This window comes from Quercus robur, chromosome 7 (genome assembly GCF_932294415.1).
Source record: "Quercus robur chromosome 7, dhQueRobu3.1, whole genome shotgun sequence".
Taxonomy (NCBI): domain Eukaryota; kingdom Viridiplantae; phylum Streptophyta; class Magnoliopsida; order Fagales; family Fagaceae; genus Quercus; species Quercus robur.
Genome location: NC_065540.1, coordinates 32,603,166 through 32,613,692, shown reverse-complemented (window position 1 = coordinate 32,613,692; position 10,527 = coordinate 32,603,166). Strand labels below are relative to the sequence as shown.

Here is a 10,527-nt window from a genome sequence, read left to right as displayed (position 1 = left end):
AAACCTACCATATACTCCTCTTACTTCTTTTTTTTTTTTTTTTTTTTTGGGAATCAACACCCCTCTTACTTAAATGGTAAATTTTACAATAAATTTAATTAATTTTTTTAGAAGAATAAATTTAATTTATTGGACCTACCATTCATGTGAAAAAAAGTACCACTCCTAGACTGATAAAGTCTCTTGTTGTTGAATAAGAGATCTAGAAACTAATTGGTGTATTGATCTGATGATAAAGATAAATCATTAAGACTTCATTTGAGAGTTCATAAGGGAATAGAATAAAATGAAATGATCATAAGAGAATAGAAATGAATGCAATGAAATGGAATATATTTAAGTAAATGAAATAAATAGAAAAGAATGGAATGGAATGAAATGGAATTAAGTAACCTTTGAATAGATGTTTTAAAATAAAGGAATGGAAATGAATGGAATGTAAGTAATCTTATTTGGAAGTAACATAAAGGGAATGGAATGGATTCATTTTATGTCAATATTAATATTAGACCCCTATTTTAAAATAAAGAGTTGAATATATAGGGGTATTTTAGGAGTTTTAGTAAAAAAATTCATTAAATCTAATTTCATTCCCTCTCATTCCTCCCAATTTTGGGAGAAAAGAAAATTTAAGGTTATAAGGGAATAGAAATGAATAAGTGTTCCCTTCTACCTATTTCATTCTCTCCTACTTAAACTCTCAAACAAGGTCAAAGGAAGGGAAGAATATTCTAAATTATTTTTTTCATTCTATTACATTCCCTCCTTCCAAACGAGGGCTATGAGTGGATGTTGTAGATTTAAAACTAAAAAGAAAAAGAAAAAGAAAGGGTGTATGAATAATTACTCAAGAATTTTTTTTTTTTTTTTTTGAGCAAGAAAATAATTTTAAAGATTGTTTAGCGTTTGATATTAACTTATTTAACTTTTAGCAAAACGTTTTTTTGGTGAAAATGTTAAAGTATATTTTTACTTTGAAAATATAATATTTTAAAATGTCGTACATAAAAACTTTTTTTTTTTAACTAAATTTCATTTAAAATGCACTTATAAGCTAACTTATTACTTATTTTTTCTACTATTTGCAGGTTCCATATTAGTATCACCTAATTATTTTATTTTGAATTTTCATATTTTTTTCCTATTCCACTTGAGTCAACTATTTATTTTATATAACATTCACATTTTATTTAAATTATTTATTTTATATAACATTTACATTTATCTACTGTACATCAACAAAAATGTATAAAAGTTATTTGCTGACACTTGAAAGCTGAAAAAAAAGATAAAGAAAAAAAGAAAAAAAAAAAGAAGCTAATGCCACACGGACAAGCATAAATTCTTGTGTAAGGGTAGTTATGAATGTTACAAATAAAATTACTCAAATTTTCCATGGGTGTTTTTATTTAATAATATTTTTAGCCGAAACTGAAAGGGGAGTCTGTTGCATAGGCAAAAGATGTGGTATTAAAAGCGAGGGCGTGTAAAACATGGTCAAAGAAAGTATACCAAACACCAATATGGAGATGCAGAGGGCATTGAAAAGTCATGAAAGTTGGGCAGGTTCATTCATTGAGTCAGTAATACAAGAGAAGCAACCAACTTTGGCTTTGCCTCACAAATACAATGCTACAGCATCACAGAGAGAATATAACAAAGCCTGCTGTTGCTGGATAAGTACAAAATCAAAACCACAGTTTAATAATTATTCTGAAACTCAGAACGCTCTCTCTCTGCCTCTCTCTCTCTCTCTCTCTCTCTCTCCCCTATTCCTTTTACCCCTCTTCTTTTTTTTTTTTTTTTTTTTTTTTTTTTTTTTTTACTGTAATGCTATCTTTTTCCTTATCGGGAAATTAACTGTACATATACACTGTAAAAATAACCTGCCTCAGGCCCACATTTTCACAGACCTACTAAAATGCTTCTTCAAACTAACTCTTTTGCCCTTTTCCTCCATTCTCAGCTTCTCTCTCTCTCTCTTAAATGGGCTTAAACCAAAACCCATGTCTTTAACTTTAAGTAGCTCCAACTCCAAGGAAATCAATAAAGGGCATTTTGATTCTTTCATTCAAATTTTCATTTTCCCCAGACACTGAGATATTGGTCTTATTGGTGGCAACTGACTCAGCTGCAGAGACTTCTGAGTTTGAATCTGAATGACCAGATGGGTCCACACCCATAACTGTTCCCATAAGCCCAGGTTGATAGAACCCATTCCCAGTACAGTAGAACTTGTCAAACCCCCCATCTCCCAAAGAACCTGAAACCCAAACATATAATATGAATAAACTTGTTAAAAAAAGTTAAATAATAACTAAAACCAACACAACGAGCAGGTCATTGGAAGTTGTGAATAAATAACATACCCATCTTTGATCCATAAGATTGGTGGTATTGTTGAACTGGACTAAACTTGGTGATAAGACTTTGGGGCACTTTGTTTGAAGAGGGAGTGAGAGAGAGATCAGTGCAGGTTGAACCAGATTCATCCATGGTGCTTGAGTGAGTTGATTCACTGCAAGTATTGTTTTGTAAAGTCATATCAGTAAGGACTTGAGAAGAGGGCTTTCTCCTCCTGTAAACACTGGACTGTTCCCTGTGTTTCCTAGCCATGATCACATGCCAGTGATTCTTGACTGCATTATCAGTTCTGCCAGGGAAGAGCCTAGCAATCATGGCCCATTTGTTACCATACAACTTATGTGCACCTAAGAGTCTTTCTTCCTCTTCCTCTGTGAAAGCCCTCCTATTAATTCTTGGGTCTAGCTGATTAAACCACCTTAATCTGCAACTTTTCCCTAAACATCAAAGGAAAAAAAGAAAAAAAGAAAAAAAAGAAGAAGAAACTTTTCAAGATCGTAGAAAAGAAAAATGAAATCTTTAATGGGTATTATCATTTTACCATGAAATAAAATAAATTAAAAATCAAATGTATCTTCAAAGTCATTTAATAGTTCATTTAGAATCTGATCGGCTTTCAGAATACCAATCTAGGACAGGAAAAAAAGTCACTTTTTTTCTCTCTTAGTTATGATCAAATCTACATAGATATGACTTTGTGGACATTTTTCAACCAAATTAGTCATTGTCAACTTTTACTAGTAGGAGTGTTAGAATTACCTGATCTTCCTTCAAGATTCTCGGCAATCAAATTCCAGTTTTGAGGACCATATTGGGCGACAAGCTCTTTGAGCTTGGCATCTTCAGCTGGCCTCCAATGGCCTCTGGCACAAAGCTTAGTGTGCCCACTTTTCCCAGCACCAGAACTTTTGCCTTCCTCTTCCTCGCCAAATTTTACAGACAGTCCTTTTCTCTCATCCCCCAAATACCCATCACCAACCCTTTTCTCTATAGAGGGGTTCAAAATCTGAAACCCCATTTCAGAAGTCTTAGAATCTTTCTCTAAAGGATGACCCACTATGACCCCAAGAGAAGGAGGAGGAGGAGGAAGCATAAAGTTCATATTTTTATACCCATTGAAACCATTGCCATCACTCTTTAGGTGTTGTGGACTCATTGTTACTGAAATCCCAGATAAACCCAGGAAAGAAAATGAGAGAAAAACTTGGGAAAAGAAAGCAGAACTTCAAAAAACCCAAATGGGTCTTTCTCTTAAGTATAATGCCACCAAAAAAAAGGAGAGGAAAAGAGAAAGCTTGAAATGCTGATAAGAAAAAGATTTAAAAAGCTGGGACTTTGTTTTCGATTCTTGTTAGAGAGTGGTAACTGATCAGAAAGCTAAGATTGTTACCTACTCAGATTAGTTTGGCTTTCTAGACGGGGCTGCGAAAAACATTTTTAAATAAAAAAAAATACGAACAGAAAATAGACTGCGATGCTATGTTGAAAGAGAAAGCAATAACAAGAAAGAAAAGAAGAACCCACACGATTCTTTCTCTCTCTCTTTCCTACAGTCCCACTCTCACTCTCTTCCTTCTTTACTCTCTCTTTTGTGAAGAAAGGAAATGAGGTCAGGCTCCTTATTTTGAGACTGATCTCTCTCTCTCTCTCTCTCAGTCTCTCTCTTGGTAAAAATATGATTTTATCTCTCTCACTGGGAAGTAGGAAAGTCTGTGCAGTACATGCAATTCGAGAACCGCTCGTGTGGGTGGTGGGACTTGGGACTCCATCTTAACATTTAAATAACTATATGTTTTGGTCTTTGGTTCTGCTGTTGCTGTTACTTTCTCACTTTCTCTTTCTCTCGGGCTTTGTGACAAAACCAGTCTTGTTTGTCTGTTTGTGAAGATGTTTTTTTGGTTTTTTTTTTTTTTTTTTTGCTTTTCAGTTTCTTTTTTTGAACCGACTTAACACTCACAATATTCTCACAATGATTTTATAATAAAATTTAAATAGTAAACTTTTAGTAATAGAATAATAGGTAAAAAAATATCCCAGTGATGAATAAGAACCAATAATAATTTTTTATCTAAGTTTTATTGTGAAATTATGATAAAAATGTTATGAAAGAAATCTAAAACTACACTTTTTTGTATTTCAATTTTGCTATAATTCTGTTGCAGCATAACGTAAATGGAGGAAAAAAAAAAGTACACGATCAAAATGACAAACAAATAATCATATTTACGACATAAAATAATAATATAGAGTAATACGGTAAACAATGTAATTTTTGCTAAAATATTATATTTTCATTTTCGATTTCTTTCTTTTTTGGTACAAATACAATGGCTCTGTTTCAAATCAACGAAAAATTGTACTAGTAGTAGTAAAAGCGACCAGAAGTACCACCACACTCCTGTCCTCTACCCTTCATGGCTCTTACAAAGTTACAGTTACAGTTTGACTCCGCCCACTGTGTACTGTGACTATCATATTTGTTACCAAATCACGTATATAGGGGTTATAATTATATAATGTATTATAAATTTAATTTAAAATATTAATATTATTATTTTTATGTGTGTTCTAATAAGTATTATTGTTTATTAAAAAAAATGTATATGTGATTTTTTTTTTATAACATTTCTTAATTATTGAATTGGTTGACATATATGCTTATCAATTTTTTTCTACTATTATAATGATATGAAAAAAATAAGTTGCATATATAGTATTATCCAAAAAACATTTATCAATATTTTCTACTGTACTTTGAGGTAATTGTAAACCATTGCTCAAACGGTAATTATTTTTGTAAAAAAGAAATATGTCAACATTGTTTCATACTTAATATGCTTTAAGAAATAATTTATTTTTTATAATATAATTTGTTAATTATATGATTTATTATAAAAATAAAAAATATATGTTTTTTGTTGGGTTAAATATTGACCCCAATTAATTAATTTAATTACCCAAGTTGATTAATTATCTAAATTACATGCAATCTTGTGGAGGCACAAATAAATCACAAATCTAAACTAGAGTGTAATGGAAATTAAATCGATACAATGATTTGTTGATGAATGAGACTTTTAGGTCACCATTTCTGAAGAATCTACTAATTAAGAACAAGCGATTACAAGAATAAGAAATCTTACCCCCACTCAGCCTATTCCAAAATATCAACTTATAGTTGAACCCTTACGCTAATCTCTAATTCAACTTGATCTTGTAAAGACTTTTTCTCTGCACGAATCCCAATTTGTGACTAACTGCACAACAACTTGATTCTTGTTGTTGATGCAAAGTGTTAAGGTCATATTTTTATGTAGTTGGCATCTCCTGTGAAAAAACACACTTTACTTGTATTTGGGTGAATCTAAGTAGATTTAAGAATATCATTAAATATTTTGAAAAAGGTTTTTAAGTGGTAGTATTGAAGAGGTGAAGATTGCACAAAGAAACAAGTGTTAAAAGCTGAAAATTGGTGGCTTGACACCAGGCTTGATACATGCATCTATCGAGAATTAATGGACCTCGATACCTCTTAATCTATCGAGTTTTGTAAATCCATAATTTTCTAATAATTTTTTCAGCCCATTATGACTTGGCTTTTCTAGGGTTTTCTAAGTTATCATATCGTGTGTTCTTTATATTTCTACATTTTGTCATGATATAATTTTATTGTGTTAACCTAAATCTGAATAATTTATCTAAGTAATCACTTGGATAAATAACTAGGCTAAACAACTTGTGTTTTAAAGGGTCTAAAAACGTACACTTTACATTCGTCAATAAATTTCAAGTTGCTCGAAGTTAGTCACATATTGGAGATTTGTGCAATTGAAGAAGTCTCTATAAGATTAAGTCTAATTGAAAATTAGCATAAAAGTTCTAATGTAAGTAGGTACTTTAGGATAGGCCAGGAGGGTAAGATTCTTTGTATTTGTAACCACTTATTCTTGATTGGTGAATTCTTGGGAGTGGTGACCTAAAATTCACTAACCAGCAGGGTTTTTGCCTTGTGAAGGTTTTCCCCCTTAGTCAACAAATCACCGAGTCAAATTTAATTTCCGCTGCACTCTAGTTTAGATTAGGGATTTGTTTGTGCCTTCACGATATTTGTGTAAGTTTGAATTTATTCAATCATGTGTTGGCTTTATTTCGTGCTAAATTTGCTTGTAATTTAGCAGTTAGATACCCTGTATTTACGTGGGAATTATGTAAGGGTAGTGTGTGAGAGAGTGTGAAGAAAATTCAAGTTGTGTGCAATTCAAAAGAGTCTCGCGACTAGATCTCGCGACTGGCAAGTCACCAAAATGGCACACGTGTGAAGCATGTAGGGGGAGCTGAAGGGTCACGACAATTTGAGCACTACAGGACAAAACTTCCAATCTAGCCAAACAGTTAGCTCGCGACTCAAACTAGCGACTCGTTCCAATCGCGAGCTTGAGTCACCAGAATTCCCAGTTTGGTTGAAACTAACTTTTCGCATTCCTCATACACACTACTATAAATATCCTTATACCCACGAAATGCAGAGAGTTTCCAGAGAGAATTTTGAGAGAGAAACCCTAGAGAAAAACAAGATTGACTCATCCACAATCTTCATCCTTTGAATCTCCAAATTCCTTTACTCTCACGCTCTCCATTGTCAAATCCTTATCTCACCATACCCATATCAGTGAGGAGGTGTTTTGGTGCTTAGTAAGCAGTTCAGAAAGGAACAATTCATTTGGTTGATGCAATGGGCTATTGTGGGATCTAGTAAGCTAGAGAAGACAAGGTTCGGCGTAACCTTGTTGGAGCAAGAAGCTTAGAGGGCTTAGGTGCACTGGGTAGATTAGGCTTAGACGGTCTTCTGCTATTCATGTATCCCAACTTTATTCTCTAGTGGATTGTTGATCGCTTGGAGGGTGGCGGAGAGAATTTTCGCCGAGTACTTCAGTTTCCTCTTCGATAAAATATCGTCGTGTTATCTTTATGTTTGCATCTCTCTTCCCTTACTCTTTACCTTTTAATTATTGTTGTGGTTGTGATTAATTTTGGTTTGGAGTGTTTTACCAATTTGGGTTTAGTTTATATTCATCATTCTGCACATATATTGTTTGTTTATAAGCTTGTGTTGGTAATTTTATATTTGGGGGTCTAAACATTCATAGGTGTTTTACACACTATTTGAACTTTCAATTGGTATCAGAATAGGTGCACTTGCTATGGTTTAATTACCTAAGTGCGATCCTAGACCCCTTTTAAGATGGATTGATCTTAATCACTTAGTGCTCCTCCATACTTTGATGGAAGCAACTATGCATTTTGGAAAGTTCATATGAGAGCATTCCTATGTTCCATTGATGACAGTGTTTAGGATGGTGTAGATATAGGATGGACTAGGTCGGAGGTCGTCAAATCCAAATGGGATAAGGCAGCCCTTGCGACAGCTAATGCTAATATTAAGGCTCTAAATGTTATTTTCTGTGATGTTTCTTCAGATGAGTTTCACAGGATTTCTCACGTTACAATTGCTAATGAGGCATGGCAAATATTGGAGATGACCTATGAAGGCACCAAAAAGATGAAGGATACCAAGTTGCAAATGCTAACCACACGCTTTGAGGAGCTAAAGATGAGTGAAGACAAATCATTCAACTCGTTTTATGGGAAGCTAAATGAGGTGGTAATTGGGAAGTTTAACTTGGGAGAAAAGATGAAGGACTCCAAGATTGTAAGAAAAATTCTACGATCATTACCAGAAAGCTTCTATGCAAAGGTTACTTCCATTGAAGAGAGCAAGGACCTTGATGAGATCAAAGTTTAAGAACTTACTGGCTCACTTCAAACCTAGGAGCTATCTCTCCCATCACAAAGGAAGAGCAAATCTCTTACTCTAAAGACAATCAATGAGAGAGTGGAAGCTTAAGACTCATCGGATGAGGATGAGGTCAAAAAAGATATGGCATATCTTGTTAAGAACTTCTGAAAGTTCTTGAAGTTCAAAAAGAATGGAAAGTTTGCTGAGAAGGGAAAATTCTCAAATTTTGAAAAGGAGAAAAAGGATTTCAAGAAGAAAGATGGGAAGGATTCTCAATCCTCTCAAGAAATCACGTGCTACAAATGCAACAGTCATGGACATCTCAAGAAAGAGTGTCCCAACTATTTAAGAGGGAAGGGTAAAATGTATGCCACTACTCTTAGTGGCTCAGACTCCTTTAATTTAGACTCAGAAGAAAGCTGTGACGGAGAAGGAAACTACTCCGCATTTATGACCATTGCTCCCATGGAATCTTTAGATGATTTGAGTGTGTTAGTGGAAGAGCTTGGTGAGCACCCTGAAGTGGAGTCGATGGGAATAGTAAAGGAATCTAATGAGGAGGAAGATGAAAGAATAATGAGATTACAAGAAACCTATAATACTCTCCTTGAGAAGACCGGTGAATATGCAAGAGTGGCTAAAGCAGCCATTAAGAAAATGAAGAGAGCAGAGCAAGATTACAAAAGTCTTCTAGTGTGGTACAAAGAGTTAACCGAAGCCTATTCAAAGATCAAGTTTCTTGGGCTTAAGGTGATTTAAGCCAATGTTAAAGTAGAGGGGGTTTCCTCCAAAAGGCTTGATGAAGTGCTTGCACATCAAAAGCCATTTTTTGACAAAAGCGGCTTAAAATACACCGGAGAGGCTAGTTCAAGCACCATTGTGTCTAAGGAGATGAAGTTTGTAAAAGCGAAGGAACCATTGGTAGCAATTTCAGCTTTTGAGATAGTGAAGTTTGAGAAGAAGCCAAAGGTGATTACCCAACGGGTTTCAACAAAGCCTTCAAACCCAGCAATGGCTAAACTCAAGGTGAAAGGAAAATCACTTCCAAAGTCACAAAGGGGATTGAAAATACAAAACTTTTGTCACCATTGTGGAATCCAAGGTCACACTAGGCCTAACTGCCACAACCTTCGGGCATTAAAGAATGGCGGCTATCAAAGGCCAAGTGGAAAAAGAAATGGCAAAGGGAACTTCAAGCAATTGAAAGGGGGAGAAGCTAAGTCTAACATTGGGGATGTAATGAAGATGATAGACACCATCAATTCTTGTTTGGCAAACTTCACCCTAAGGTTTGAGAACCGTAACTCAAGTACCCAATCCTCTAAGGATATCACCCTAAACGCACGTGCCATGTGAGTGAAGAAGGGTACACATGCATAAGCATTAAAACATGACCATGCATCAATTCTTCCTATATGTTGTGACTTTGCTTGCCTGTTTTCTTTTATTCTAGAATGTTTTGACAAATTTTTGTTTGTTTGTTATTTGCTTTGAATGTTTCCAATTTTTTATCAATCTTTACTTGTTTTGTGTCAAAAATCCAAAAACACATAAAAAGTAGAAAATCCAAAAAGTTTGATCGGCATTATTGTGTTATGTCACATGCATGTTTTGCCTTGTACCTTCGTACAAATGGCTTTGTGCATTTTCGAGCGTAACTTATTCTTTATGCACTCATATCATTGTGGGAAAAATCTTGACATCTATGTGATTGTTGTAAATAGATCTTCAAACTTGTTATGAATGATTAGTAAATGGTTTTGTTGATCTTAAGACTTGCATAGACTTGTGCCCATATATCTTCCCACTCCTTTATTTTTGCTTAAAGAGCTCAACCAATGTAAATCTCAAAATGAAAAGAGATAATGAGCTGCAAAAGCCGTTGCACATACTAGTATTCGACTAGGAAAAAAGGAAAGCAACTTATATGATAATGTATGATGCCCAAAAAGCCAAAGGCTTGTTCATCAAATTGAAATATCAAAAATTTCAGACATCGATCTCAAAATGAGATGTATTGTTCAAGAATGATCAATTGATATGAATTATAAGAAGCCAAATGAAAAGCTTCAAACTTATGTATTCAAGTTTTGTGGGAGGTCATATATGCATATTTCATATAATTGAGATTGGTCACTTTTCCTCGTTCTAATTGTGTATGTCTTGGTTGAATTGATCATTGAAACTTTACATTAAACTAAGGATTATCTCATTTTTTATACCCACACACATCACATATGTCTATGTTCAATGAATGCCTTATTCATTTGTGTGATTGTACTTGATTAAATGTGTTGCACATACTCAATTATTTGTTGATCAAACACAAAAGGATTTTTGAGTGTTTTAAATGTTTTTGGAAAGTG

At 34.0% G+C, this 10,527-nt stretch overlaps 1 protein-coding gene across 1 annotated transcript; it reads right to left on the bottom strand.

Annotated features, from left to right (window-relative positions):
* Positions 1–1,549: 1,549 nt before the first annotated feature.
* Positions 1,550–4,110, bottom strand: LOC126693131 (transcription factor CSA). Its single transcript, XM_050389007.1, has 3 exons — positions 3,124–4,110; positions 2,370–2,801; positions 1,550–2,263 (listed from the first exon to the last, which is right to left on the bottom strand). Exons 1-3 carry the CDS (start codon positions 3,518–3,520, stop codon positions 2,019–2,021), a joined length of 1,074 nt encoding a protein of 357 aa, XP_050244964.1. The 5' UTR covers positions 3,521–4,110; the 3' UTR covers positions 1,550–2,018.
* Between the last annotated feature and the right edge of the window lie 6,417 nt (positions 4,111–10,527).